The 14,947-nt window shown below is 42.4% G+C and overlaps 1 protein-coding gene across 2 annotated transcripts in view; it reads left to right on the plus strand.

Moving 5' to 3' along the window:
- Positions 1–14,947, plus strand: part of neurl1aa (neuralized E3 ubiquitin protein ligase 1Aa) — an 85,421-nt gene that overhangs the window by 67,025 nt on the left and 3,449 nt on the right. For both annotated transcript variants that reach the window (XM_075463345.1, XM_075463346.1), the window contains exon 5: positions 13,417–13,566. In XM_075463345.1, coding sequence (XP_075319460.1) covers positions 13,417–13,566 — 150 coding nt within the window. The remainder of the gene's footprint in view (positions 1–13,416; positions 13,567–14,947) is intronic.

Consider the following 14,947-nt stretch of genomic DNA (forward strand, 5'->3'; position numbering starts at 1 on the left):
TGTCTTAAAGGAAGAAATTATAACAGCTCTGACCCTTAAAATGTCCTCATGTCTGCTTATAACTGAATAACTGAAGAATAAACCATCTTTTTAGTTTTAAATCTAAAAGTATATCATGGATTTAACGAACAGATCTACTTTTCTTTTGTATTTAACTGTAACTTTTCATCAGTTTCATTATTCATCCGCCTCCTCAGTGGAATAATGAGCACACTTTGTTCTTTAAAAGCGCTCTTAATCTTGTGAATAATCTCACTTGATAGAGTAGCTGGTGGTGGAAACAGCCATCCCTTTAGCTGTGTGATGTGTCCCGGGTCAGGAACCCACAGATCAGTGTATTGATCCTCATTTGGCTGTACACTACAGAACTGAGAGCTCTGTGCTTAATTCATTCACTCCCCGGGGTTGAAATCTATTCGTGTTAAGTGCTGCATGCTCTCACTGCACGACAGTCCAGGTCAACCTCGTCTCACCCCTTGAAAAGTCCCGACACGGTCGTGACCACCTATGCACTCAAGGGTCAAGAGTTAGTGGGAGCACTTTATTACTTTGTTTGTCTCAATATTTACAGCAGATGTCCTGAGGCAGGAAGGATCTTTGTGCATTCACAGTGAAAAGTTGATGCTCTGTCACGACACATGAAAATAAAAACAGGAAGTTGGCTGTTAGGAGGGCGGGGGGGGGTGACCTGCATGTTGGAAGGACAAGATGATGTCTCAGCAGGGAGGACGCTTTGCTTGTCAGAGTTGTGCCTGAACACCTGAGGTGGGTTTACTGGTTTCTAAATGCCGATAATGACTGGCTTTGGGAAAGGTGTGTGACAGCCCGCGACGAGCAGGCAGGCGTGGGAGGGGTGGAGTGACAAGGAAAGGACAGCTCTGTAGTGTGACTGACATTTTCCAAACCTTGGCCAAAGAAAGAAAGCGGGACAAATGTGCAAACCACTCTTAAAATAATCCTCTCCAACAACTGGTTGATATTATTTATGTTTGCCGTGCACATCTCCGGCAGGCCATCATCCCTGTCAGCTGTACGTTGTAGGCTGACACGTGGAACAATGAAAGCTGTCTTCTATTAAGAGGTATAACACCCTGAACAGCACCAGCCTTTCAGAGGTGTCACAAGTGTTTGTCTGTGGAGAAGGAGAAATCTATAAATACGTCCTGCTTTTCTTCACTGACACCGGCGGAAAAGGAAGCAGAGCTGGAAAAAGGTTCGAGGGCAACAACCTTTGCTTTAACGAGACAGAAGACTGCATATGCAGCCAGAGTCTTTCATCAAACCCGTTCATATACACCTCAAAGTACAGTATTTCTGTGTTAAACTCCCGGAGTTCACTCTGGGCTGATGTTGTCCCCTGGTAATGTGACCTACTTGTACGTTATCAACAAAGCAACCACGCCAGCTATATCGATAGAAATCACAGCGAGCTTCAATAAAGCTCTGATGTGTTGGCAGAGATCAATTCGGCAAATGACGAAACGCCGAACAGTCAACCTTCATCGACTTTAATCTAACCTTTACTTACAGATGATCGTGGGCTGTGCCCATGTTTTTCAAGGCAATCAAATTTAGACGTCTCTGCTTTACTGCTAAATCAGACTTGGCTTGTGAACAACAGACCACCTGGTTTCTCTGTGTGTGCTTCATAGTCATTTACTGAAAACAGAAAGCCTTGGCAGCGCCTCAAAACAGGAAGCGCAGAACAATGAAGCAGGTCCAAGGCGCATCGCCTTATCAGCTCACATTTCATCTTCCAACTGCTTCAAATCAGGAAGTGTTTCTTTCCTCCCAATTGTAATTCCTTATCTGCTGTTGGATTAAGCAGATTATCCTTCAGTTAAATTGAATGGGACGTGTGGCTTAAGTTGGAATGAGGGACGTGTCCCAGTGGGCTCCAGAGTCATCACTTTAGACAAAGCATGACATAATGGACCTCTCTAATAAGAGTAATAATACAGATTAGCCAAGAGTGCTTGGACGAGGTAATGACAGTGTGGAGCTTTTATTACAGTTTTATTACAGCTTTATTTCAGCTTTATTACAGTTTTATTACAGCTTTATTCGTTTTATTACAGCTTTATTTCAGCTTTATTACAGTTTTATTTCAGCTTTATTACAGTTTTATTACAGCTTTATTAGTTTTATTACGGTTTTATTTCAGCTTTATTAGTTTTATTACGGTTTTATTTCAGCTTTATTACAGTTTTATTACAGCTTTATTGCACCTTTATTAGTTTTATTACGGTTTTATTTCAGCTTTATTACAGCTTTATTAGTTTTATTATAGCTTTATTACAGCTTTATTACAGTTTTAGTAGTTTTATTGCAGCTTTATTTCAGCTTTATTACAGTTTTATTACGGTTTTATTTCAGCTTTATTACAGTTTTATTACAGCTTTATTAGTTTTATTACAGCTTTATTGAAGCTTTATTACAGTTTTATTACAGCTTTATTAGTTTTATTACAGCTTTATTGAAGCTTTATTACAGTTTTAGACCACAATACAATGTGGATGTACTGATAGATTTAATCTATTTTGTCAGTAACAGCTGATCTTCACTGACCAACTTCATTGTATTTTGAAAATATAAACTAATACAGAATCTGATGTAATAACGTACTCAAAAAAATGTAAAAGAAAGAGAGATTAATAGAAAACCTGGTGACATGTGAGGCTGCCAGGAATGGGTATAAAAGCAGTCCTGCAGAGGCTTAGGCATTGACTACACTGCTCCAGATGTTCTTTTAAATGGGTGCTTCTCCCGTTTGAAAGAAATAGAATCAAAGTCTTGACGGGATCACTGAAATTAAAAAAAACGCTTAAATAATTATACAGGGAGAGTGAGTGGCAACAATGTATTCAAAATACAGGAGAAGAACATTTAGCAAAAACTTCAGAACCAAAACATTTGTTCACACAATGGCAAGGCAAGGCAATTTTATTTATAGAGCACAATTCATACACAGGGCAATTCAAAGTGCTTCACAGCTACATAAAATCACAAGAAGGCAATAAAATCATTAAAAAAATAAAATAAAATAATAATAATAATAAAAAAAAAATTAAAAAAAGTGAAGAGTGCAGATAAAATACTTTCAGGTGTCATATGGACGCTAAATAGAACTGTTTTCAGCCTGGATTTAAACATTGTCAGAGTTGAGGCCTGTCTCACATCTTCTGGAAGACTGTTACAGATTTTAGGAGCATAAAACTGAAACGCAGCCTCACCTTGTTTAGTCCTGACTCTGGGCACCAGCAGGAGACCCCTCCCTGAGGTTCTCAGAGCCCGAGTTGGTTCATGTGGCTCTAACATGTCAGAGATGTACTTTGGAGCTTGACCATGAAGAGACTTGTACACAAGCAGAGCTGTTTTAAAGTCTATTCTCTGAGCAACAGGAAGCCAGTGCAGAGACCTGAGCACGGGACTAATATGGTCGTATTTCCTGGTTCTAGTCAGGACTCGAGCAGCAGCGTTCTGGATGTACTGCAGCTGTCTTACAGCCCGTTTAGAGCCCAGTGAGCAGGCCGTTACAGTAGTCTAACCTGCTGGAGACAAACGCATGGATTAGTCTTTCTAAGTCTGGTTTAGACTAGAGATGCACGGATGACGTATTTTCCCATCCGCAACCGCTGCAAAAAATATATATCCGCCCGCTATCCATTTGCACAAACATTTTTTCACCGATTTTCAAAACCGAACCCGCCCGCCATCCGCCGATAGGTGTAGGTCTATTGAAGGTGCCTTGGCTATTTGTATCGGCTTTTTCAAACAGCGTAGTTCATTATATCTTACCAATAAGTTCGCCTACTTTTGCCAAAATCACTCCCGTGCTAAATTGTACACCTTTAAGACACACAGCCGTCACAAGCGATTGAATTCCTTCCAAGGCATTCACACTATCACTAGTTACAGGTTAGCATACCCTACGTCTCCCCACTTGTATGTGAAACATTAAAGGGGAACTCCGGGGCATTTGAAGCGCATTTCCATTGCTAGAGGTTGTCAAATACTGATAGTAGGACACAGACAGGTGCAAATCTGCGCTCCCTGTGTGGAGATCGCGCTGTTCGCTCAGCCTGTCATGCGAGGCTAATACGTGGTGGCTAGGGGCAAGTGCTAACCCTTCCATGTAAAACAACAACTTGCACATTGCAGAAACGTCACACCACTTTATAAACCATCCGACAATAAAGTCACAAGCCTTACCATCAAAACCATATGCATCGTTCTCACATTACTGGCATGGGGACGTTACAAAACAACTTTATAAACAGCATGTCACTTACCTCTTGTCGGTAGGCGCGCGCATGTGACAGCCCAAAAGAGTCGATGGACGATACTCCCAAATACAAAGCAATTATCTTCTCTACAAAAACTGCGTTCAAGTATTTAAAACATTACAACAATACATGCCCAGGAATATTGTTATATGGGATTATCGTCCATCGACTCTTTTGGGCTTTCACATGCGCGAGCGTACAACTAACCGGTGAGTTACATGCTGTTTATAAAGTTGTTTTGTAACGTCCCCATGCCAGTAATGTGAGAACCATGCATATGGTTTTGATGGTAAGGCTTGTGACTTTATTGTCGGATGGTTTATAAAGTGGTGTGACGTTTCTGCATTGTGCAAGTTGTTGTTTTACGTGGAAGGGTTAGCACTTGCCCCTTAGCCACCACGTATTAACCTCGCATGACAGGCTGAGCGAACAGCGCGATCTCCACACAGGGAGCGCAGATTTGCACCTGTCTGTGTCCTACTATCAGTATTTGACAACCTCTAGCAATGGAAATGCGCTTCAAATGCCCCGGAGTTCTCCTTTAATACAGAATATAACTATATAGTTCTATATTTTGGATTAACCGATCTATTTCCAAGCATCACACGACCCTTCCATCACCTTGAAAATGTGCATTCCACTGTCGTTTTGACATGTCTGCATTGAAATACTATTTGCAGCTATATTTCACACTCCATCAAGAAAAAAGTAAAACATGATGAGCACGGGCACACCGTTTTGAGTGTACGAATTTTTTAAAAGAATCTAGACAACAAAGTCCGTCTACATAGCACGATAAATCCATCCTTTAGCGCAAATGTTCCCAACCTACTTCAGAGAATGTAAAACAACTTCAAAGCACATAGTCTAAGCCCAAATCAACATGCCGCGGCGGGCAAAATGAATAACCAGATGGCCTACCTTAAAACGCTGTCTTGATCACAGGATTCTTGCAATTATTCCACTTTAATCCACACGGTTTAACGCACCCAACACTGCTAGCAAGCAACATAGAACTAGGGTCCTATGTGCTAACTGTAGAATCTATATCAGAACCGGAACTGTGTATGCTAATATTTTCTTCCGTTCCGTCTTCAGACATTATCCACATCCAAAATGTCGATGTGGCAGGATGGCAGCAGCATCCACAGCACCGTACTTAGCACCGACGTCGATCAGGGTTTGTGCCAGTTGACGAAAGCCTTCACCGGACACCGTGTCAAATGGGCGCATGTCACGGCAGCACAGGTCCACACACGCATCGGTTATCTTTCCTCTCGCATCCTGTGGCACTCTCTTGGGGTCGCGGCGGAGGAAACTTGTCAAGGTGCTAGCTGGAGCTTGGGGCTTAGCACATACATGGTGAAGCATGTTGGAAGTACCGGTCTTATGGCTTCCGAACACATATACGCATTCACAAGTTTTGCAAATCACCTACCCGGCACTGGTGTCATCCGAATTGACCACCTCGTGGAATTTTTCCCAAACGGCACTTTTAGCACCTTCTTTAGGTTTCGTTTTAAGATCACCCGTTTTAAGCCTCTCTCGCACTAACTTTGCTGCCGCTGCCATCTTTGATCTTTGTCAAACGGAGGTGTTCCCGCGCAGTCGTTCAAAGCAACACTCTGCTAGTTGGCCTTAGTAACGGACACAAACAAACGAGAAGACCTTGGCAACGAGAAGACCTACGCAGGAAATTTAAAACGTGGTTTTGTTTTATACTGTTTGTAATGTATGTTTTCGTTCATTACCTTTGGAAAATTATGTGGGTTTTTTTTTGTTTTTTTTTTAGTGCTTCAACCGCAACCCGCCCGAATTTAATTAAAATACGATTTTTCGGCGTGTCATCCGCCCGATCCGCGGTTAATCCGCGGGCTCCGCGGATTCAACCGCCAACCGCGCATCTCGAGTTTAGACACTATTCCTTTGATTCTGGCAATGTTTTTTAGATGGTAAAAAGCTGCTGATGTTACAGATTTAATGTGGCTGTTAAAGTTCAGGTCTGAGTCCAATATTACCCCGAGATTTCTAACTTGATTATTAGGTTTTAGAGAGAGAGTCTCAAGGTGACTGATAACACTTTCTCTTTGCTTCTGTGGACAATGGTGATATGGTCTATTAGATAAAAAAAAATACCCCATAATCGTAAAAAAATTGAGTTTCTGGGAATTTCAGTGCATAAAAGCTGAGGATGGAAGCTGCTGGATGGTTTATATTTTCACTACTCGTCGGGGTTTGTATTTTGCCGCCTCTCAGCATGTTCTCATTTACACAGTCACGCCATTTGAAGCTTCCTCGTTCCTGCTGGAAAACGCCCCCTAAAAATTTTGAGTCACGATCTATGTTCATTATGTTTCTGTCTAAGTTCAGTCTAACCTTCCTCCTTCCTCCTCTAACCCTCCAGTCTGGTCACCAGCTCCACTCACTTCACCTGCGCCCACTTTTCCTCAGCTGCACCTTGTCACTGATCACTCTCCCCACAGCGTTTAATCTCCCGGTTTCCTTCACTCCTGGTCAGATCCTCATCATAGCAATCCATGGGTTTCCTTGTCAGTCTATGCTGCTGCAGGTATTCCAGTCTGGTTCTGTCATTTTATAAGTTTTAGTTTAGGTTTACAGTGTTCCAGCTTTGCTGTGCTTTTTGTTCCTGTTTCTTAATAAATTAGTTAAGTTTCCCTTCATTTTTTCCTCCTGGCTCCTGTTCCGTGTCTGCACCCGGGTCCACCTTCCTCGCCTCCACCCACGAACCTGACAGCAACATAGATCATGACAGTTTGAAGAATTTCAACACCATGTAAAATCCAGCATGGCTGCCTTATTGCCTTTTTTTATTATCTCGGAATCAATCACACAGATAATGTCTTACTGTCCAACTAACCCTTATCAGTGGACAAACCCACTGGTTATCTAACTTTTAAATACAAATGCTGTCAACTTGCGGTTATTTTCAGGACTGGGATCTGACTTCCAAAGTAGATAGAATGCATCAAAAACTGTGTTACTACAGATTTGTACTACAATCAATCCCGTAATCCTATTGCGTGTGTGTGTGTGTGTGTGTGTGTGTGTGTGTGTGTGTGTGTGTGTGTGTGTGTGTGTGTGTGTGTGTGTGTGTGTGTGTACAAATTTCGCAGCTGTTCAGTCTTTGACAGATATGTTAGCTGACATGAAATCAAAGTGTTTTACTGACAGACAGACTGAATAACCAGGTGACCTCTGTGAAGCCAAAACACATTCTGTGTGTAGGTGGTTTAGTCTGACATGAGTATGAATATGAATCTGTTTGCAGAGGTGCGTCACTTGCAGGTTTGAAAGATTAACAATCACATCATCTTCTTTCCAAAGTCTCTTTATTGGTTAGATTTGCCCAAAAGGAGCAGATAGCAGAGCAGCTGCCAGCTGAACTTTCAGAGAGAGATGTTGAGGGGACCTTGTGCCTCTTGGCATGGAAATAGGACACCCATCTAGTGACCCACTTCACATGTATTATAGATTCCATTAAAATGTCAACGCGCCCATGCTCACCACCCACATCCTCGTGCACTGCAGCTGCCACGCTCCTCGTCTCCTCTTCTGTCTCATCTGCTCTTCTCTTCTTAATAGATTTTTTTTCGTGACCATTTTGTGCTCCCCATTTATTTCCATCCCCAAGAATGATCACACATTTATGCCAAGCACATGCACATACTGTATATGTACGATAAAGGGCAAGAAACTCGCCTCTTGTGATGTTATATTGTATATTTTAGTGATACAGTGACCACATACAGTTTATATCTGACTTCATCGTATTTTCTTGATAGGAAAACAGTTGAGTTGGCAACACTTCAGTGTCATCACAAGGCAGTCCAGTTCAAGCCAGAAACATTATGACCACCGAGCTAATGTTGAATAGGTTCCTATTTTCCCCCAGCCAGCACTGACCCATCAGGAATGGGTCATCTAGTGTCTGCTGCGATATCTGGCACGAAACTGTCAGTAGCAGAGCATTTAAGTTAAGTCCTCCGTGGATAGGATTTGTTTGTCCAGCACATCCCAGAGATGCTCAATTGGATTGAGATCTGGGGAATTTGGAAATCAAATTTGCAGCATTGTTGTGTTCCACAAACCATTCTTGAGCCATTGTTGCAGGGGTGCATTATCCTGCTGAAAGAGGCCACTGCCAACAGGGAATACCGTCTCTTTGAAGCAGGTTTATTTGGTCAGCAGCAGTGTTTATGTAAGTGGTACGTGTCTAAGTAATTCACATGATAGGCAGGAGCAGAACATTGTCCAAAGCGTCACACACAGAACGAGCTATCTGTGTGATGTAAAAGAAAACATGAGCCATCAGACAAGGCCACCTTCCTCCATTGCTCTGTGGTCCTGTTAACAGATCATCGTGTATCTTTACAGTTTAACATTTTTCTTTGCTTTCAAGACACCAACTTCAACAAACAGAATGCTCACATGCACACATTGCAACCATTGCTAGGTGCCACTGTAACAAGAAAATCAAAGTTTTCAGTGGTCATAATGTTATGGCTGATGGATGGACATCCCTGGGTAGCACTTCATGCGTTACTTCCCAGGCAGGGCCACCGTATTTGTTGCCATTGTTGCCAGATTTTAACATCTGGCCTTCAAAGTGAGAACAGCAGGCTACTCTTTACACCTCGGTTGCTGATGTTTGTAACTGATGTTTTGGTTGTGCAGCACTTTTTATTCCCACCACAGCAGGAAAAAACCCTTTGTTGTTCCTAAATTCCAGAAGTGTCTTTTAAACATTCACAATTTAAAATTTCAATTTTTACCATTTCCAACCTAGCTTAGCATTTCTAAGCTAGCTTAGCAACCTAGCTTAGCATTTCTAAGCTAGCATCAATATATCTCTACTGACAGACTCGTTGGTCTTGGTGAATCACAAATCTTTGTGTTATGGCATTTTGATGCCGTTTCGTGAATAAATGAAGCAAAATGAGATGTGGGCTGTGTGTGGTTGTGTTGGCACTGTTGTTGGTCCATTAGCTTTGCTGTACTGTAGAAAAGACAGAAGTCAGAGTCGGACAAAGATCTGGTTTGTGATGGAGTGAATCCAAGTGTGAAGATGAAGAAGATTGTCCGGTGCAGCTTTTTCCTTTGTTTTTCACCTGTGCCTTCTTTGCTATTTATGGTTTTGGTGCTTCGTCCTCTTAGTTGCTGTTGGCCATTCCTAGCTTGAGCTGGCTTGAACTAGCATTCAGCTAATCAGCATTCAGCTCTCTGGAGCCAATGCGTTGTAAGTCTGTCTGTGTTGAAAAAATGGCCATCTGTGGAGGAGGAGAGCGCCACAGATGCAAAAACGTCTGTGAAAGTGGAAATTGGCTTTTACACTCTCTACACTTCACCCGACGTAGAGATAAACAACTCAGGAATGTATGACTCCATCCTGCCTAAAAAAAACAGCTCCTTTGTCTCTAAAGATAAAATCTCCAGCAGAAAAAAAGAGACCATTAACATTTCATGCAGCGGGATAAGCCCTGACCTTAAACTACTATCTACTGAGTGCTTTCCTCACATTTCTTTTTTTTTTTTTAAAACACGCTCTCTAAAAAAACATAATGGTGTGCTTTTGGCCTGATAGCACCGTGAATAAGAGCTTCTCTGCAATTATAGGCCACCGGCCATTTTGAAGTGGTAATATTTCACCAAGGAGACATTTATGTAAACCATTTGCAGAGGTGCTTTCCCTCCTCTCTTTCCTTTCTTTCAATTGCTTTTTCAGTCTTTAAACAGGAGATTTCCCTTGTAATCCATTCCCCCCCTTCAGGTTGTGAAACGTGAGGGGAAATCTGTGTTTGTCAGTGCGATCCTGAAACTTAAGCTCCCAGCAGTTGACCTCCTCTGCAGTGCTCATCCCCAGCCCCACCTACCTCACTCGTTACATACCCTGCATACCTACCATGCTTTAGAGGAAAAGGATCTCTGCATAGATGTATTCATATGTCCTAGAGGCGGACGGATGGGTGGATGATTAGATGGATGGATGGAGGCTGCAGCAGAGGTGTGGCCACTCAGAGGCAGTCCACCCCTCACAGCTGTTCACACTGGTCAGTTTAATCGAGTGGTAAGCAGGCAGGATCAGGGCTGGGCACCACAGATCCTGCTTCAGCTGCCCTGTGAGGGAGGTGCCCGCCTGCTGGGGGATTAACAGGGAGAAATTTACAGAGGGAGGGTGGTGCAAAGCGAGAGGATTCAGTCCTGCAGGGGAACCACTCATGCTGAGGAGCCACAGGGTGATCAGGATCCAGTAATACGATGAAAGGTGAAACATGACGAGTGCAGCAGCCCTCTTGTGAGGTGGCACTCAGAAGGTTTAATTCTGCACAGAGAGTTCACGCATTTTACATGTTCCCAGGGTGCTCCTTTTACAGCAAAGCCCTCAGATAGCTTCCTACAAATATTGGATAGCATCTGTGTGTGCCATCTTTTATTCCTTAAAACAAGCGGTTACCTTACTGTGCAATTCGCCATGTTTTGACCGTTCTCCTCTCTTTTTTATTTAAAAAAAAAAAAACATAAACACCTTGAGCACGTTCGTCCTAAAGTCTAAATTATCCCACTTAGATTATTCACTATTATCACATTCATTCCCATTGTTAAAGGCTTTTTAAAACATCGAAACATGTGTAAATTCCTTTCTTTTAAATGTTGGTTTAATTGTAGTATACTGAAGCCTGTATTCATAATTATTTATTATTGATTGATTCCACTTTAGTTTACATTACATAGGACAAAAAGTAACAAAACTTAAATGAATAAAGAGTTTTTCTGACTAGAAATGCTCGTGATGGCCCACCATCTTGGTTATTTTTCTTGTCCTGCTTTCCTTGGAAATGACCTAACTGGCTGCACCTGAGAGGTGGGAGGAGTTAAAGTTGTAAAAAACCTTGTTTTATCAGATTGCTCAGCACAAGCAGTCTGCCCTTTGAAGGGAGAGCTGCAGCAGGCCACCTTCTTCTCAAGTTTATCCAATTCAACATTAAATATGATCGTAAAGATTTAGAATTTTAGAACCTGAATATTTTTGAAAAGCTTTTTTTAATTAATCATAACTTTGCTAGTATTTAATAGTAGTTTCTCTGCTTTAAGCCAAGTGTATTTTCTGTACTTTTGAACCTTGACTTGAACAATAAATGTTTGACCTCGTAATACACGCTGCCTGAAAAGGAGCCTCAAAGGGGGGCCCCCTCTGCTAAAACTGTTTACACTCGCTCTGCTGCATATGATCAGTGACATCATGTTACACTTTGCACTTACAGCCCAACAAAGCCTCATATACATTCTTGCTGGCACCAAAGAGTTTGAGAGCACTGGGGCAACCCCTGGCATGCAAACAAAGGAGATTGCTTGTCTTAACTGCTCCACAGCGCCACATGAATCGAATCCTGATATAGAATCATGAGCAGCAGAGCCACAATGGCCATCCGGCAGAGACAAAAATACTGCTAAAATTTATGGCCCGGCCTCTCTGGGACAGCGTCATTAATTTCACTAAAAGGGAAACAGCTCGGCGTGATGGCTCTGTCTGGCCATCAGCGGGATTGATCAGGCTGCAGGTGCAGATGGCTGCCGGCAGATACATCCTGGCACATCGTTGCAAAAGCGCAGAGCTGTCATCATAATGTTGCCAGTTAGTTCTGACTCCGTCACACCAGATGACTCGGTTTCCACTTTTTTCACCCCCTGTGCCGTCCAGGAGAACCAACACACCATGAACTTCTTCAGTAAGATTTAACACAGTGGAATGATGTTCCAAGCATTCCCTGAATGGGCTAAAAATCTAAAGTGCGCACAGCAGCTGATTTCTGCTGCGGTTGTTAGTGGGCTATCTTTTGACAGCAAGCTTCAGGGAAGGTAATTAAAGCAATCTGCACTTATGTTGGGAAGCAGCAAAGCATTTGATGGGAATTCTTTGTGGATGATTACATGCTTGCTCTCCAAGACAGCTAATTTGCATTTTAATTTGTTGAGTATCTCGGTGTCTTTGGGTTGCCTGGGAGTCTAAATTGTTTTAAACAAAGAGGCACATTAAGATAAGTGACTATCTTGTGTTCTATTGTTGTGAATGAAGAACCACATGTTGCCTTTTGCTGTGTTTTCAGTTAAAGTGTAAGTTTTAAAGCTGAACTGGTTTTGTTGTTGTTTTTCGTATCGGGTGCTTTGGGCCAGAAGAACAATTACGGAAAAAAACGTAATTGTTCAACATAAATCTCACAATTTCCTATGAAACTTATATAACTGATATCTTGGCAAGCAGAGGCCAAACAAAGAGCTGCATGAGCATACATTTGGAATCATCTTTCTGGCAACTGGGAGTTTTTTCAGAGGTTTCATCTCGGAAAGAAAAAAACAAGCCGAGTTCATTTTGCAGTCAGATTAAACTGGATTAAGCAACTACTTCTACTTTAGCATTTAAACTATTATTGATACCGGAGTGCCAAATACAATGCAACTTCAAAGTAATATGTTTGACACTGATTGGGAATTTGATAGCCTCTAACAGCCTGGCTTTCCAAGCATCTCCGGCTTTCCAGCATGTGCTCCCCACACTTGTACTTGGAATTCCCATTTGTCCCCTCTGACCATCGTGTAAAAACAGGATGTCGAAAGAATGGATGACATCTACTCTGCTTCCAAACACTCTTTCCTGAAAAAGAAAGAGGGAAAACTCTCCACTCTTCAGTGATGAATATGTACTCGGATGGAAATTGGAATTCTCTCTCTGCTTTCATGACTGTAGTCCCTCAGTAGGAGATAAGATGTTAAGTTTCTCTTGTTTTAGAGCACTTTGTTGAAAGGTTCTGCTCCTTTATTTCTAATGCTTAGATTTAGTCACTGAATTTAAAGAAGTTTCCCTTTTTTTTAGAAGAAGAAGAAGAGATGCTTCTTTAATGTTGATCCGGTGTTGTTAAGGAGTCTTTGCCTCCTCCTCGGTGCTCATCTGTTGTTGCGCTTCTACCAACTTTCCTTGAGTCCATTTTTTTTTCTGATGATGTATAAGACAACAGAAGTCAGTTCCACTTTAACTTCACTGCAGTTCTCGTGCATTTTCAGTAATTGAGTACTAAAGATATTTATCTGACTTCCTGGTTTTGTCCTCTCTCACTAGGCTCCACTCATCTTGGGGATCCACGGGCCACATCGAACCCCGGCTCCCCCTCCTCCTCCCCACACACCCCCAGCGCCCTGGGAAGCGGCGTCTCTGATCCGGTTCTGAACGGAGGCCTGTGCTCGGCCGCGTACTGCAGCTCAGCAGGAGGTAGGTCCACACCGACAGGAAACTAAATCACTGCTACAGAGACAGAGAATCAATTCTCCCAGATGGCACAAAGCAGGCGTTTTTATGGGGTCGTGAGCAGATGTCATCTTACAGTAGTTTGGAAAAACAGCCGGCACTTTACCGTCCCACAGCAGCTGCAGCTGGATGCAGGAAAAAGTTCAGAATGTCTTGTCAGATTTATTTGTAGCACATTTCCTGTACAAAACAATTCAAAGTGCTTTACATAAAATAAAAGCATTGCAGCAGGGAGTGGAAGGAGCATAAAAAATACATAAAAGAACACAAAGAGAAACAAATAAATGATTAAAAAGAAGCAACAGCCTGCCTTGGTGTGGCTGCTGAAAGTCAGATCTGAGTCTAACTTGTGTCACAAGTGTTACGTAAATAGGGGCGATGCAGTGCAATAGACATAAACATTCCCGTACAAATATTCCAGTTTGATATTCAAACTAGATTATTATAATCTCTTTGTTAGTCTGCGTTTTTTGTTCTGAACTCTCCTGAAAATATAAGGTAACATACTGATGAAACGGTGAGTTCAGTAAACATTGCTCCCTTTTGCTTAGACCCAGAACGGTTCCCAGATTCAGCCTGGTTTCAGATGTGTGGTTCGGGGCCATTTTTAGCTGAGAATCGACACGTTTAGCCACATTGGACCCTGAAAGGACCTGGCTGGGTTTCAGCAGCCAGACTCAGGCCAGTGTACTTGGGTCAGGTCTTGGTGTCACTCATACAGGACCAGAGCTTTTGTTTGTATTTCTGCCTCTAAGCATTTTAAGCCTTGGCTTTGATCTGTGAACATGGAAGCAGTTGCTGCTGTCATCTGTCAGCGGGTTAGCCCAAATGGGATTGTTTATCTTTACACAAGCTGAGTGACAGCAGCATCACTTCTGTGTCTGTCTCACCAGGTCATTGTATATAAAATTCCCAGTGGACTATTAATTATTTTTTACTTATAATCTGTTTCTTCCTAAATCTTTTGAGAAAGACATATGCAGAATATAACAATACCCGCTCTACCTGTAGAGCCCTAAATGTCTTATTGATGGTGTGACAGCTAAAAGCAGGTGCTTGTTGTCCCCTCTTTCCTGTCCTCTCAGCCCCCAGCTGCTCGAGGCAGATGGCCGACCCTTCCTGGTTCTGGTTCTGATGGAGGTTTCTTCCTGTTAAAAGGGAGTTTTTTTCTCTCCGCCTTTGCCTCGTGCACGCTCAGGACGGGAGATTGGATCAGAGAGAAGTTTTGATGCAATCTGTTGGTTTCCTTCGCTCTGCAGCTTTTCATTGAATTGGCTCTGAATGAATTTGAATTCGTAACTGGCTTGAATTGGACTGTGTCTCTGAAGTGCTTTGTTGTGATTTG

Source organism: Odontesthes bonariensis, chromosome 4 (assembly GCF_027942865.1).
Source record: "Odontesthes bonariensis isolate fOdoBon6 chromosome 4, fOdoBon6.hap1, whole genome shotgun sequence".
NCBI classification, from domain to species: Eukaryota; Metazoa; Chordata; class Actinopteri; order Atheriniformes; family Atherinopsidae; genus Odontesthes; species Odontesthes bonariensis.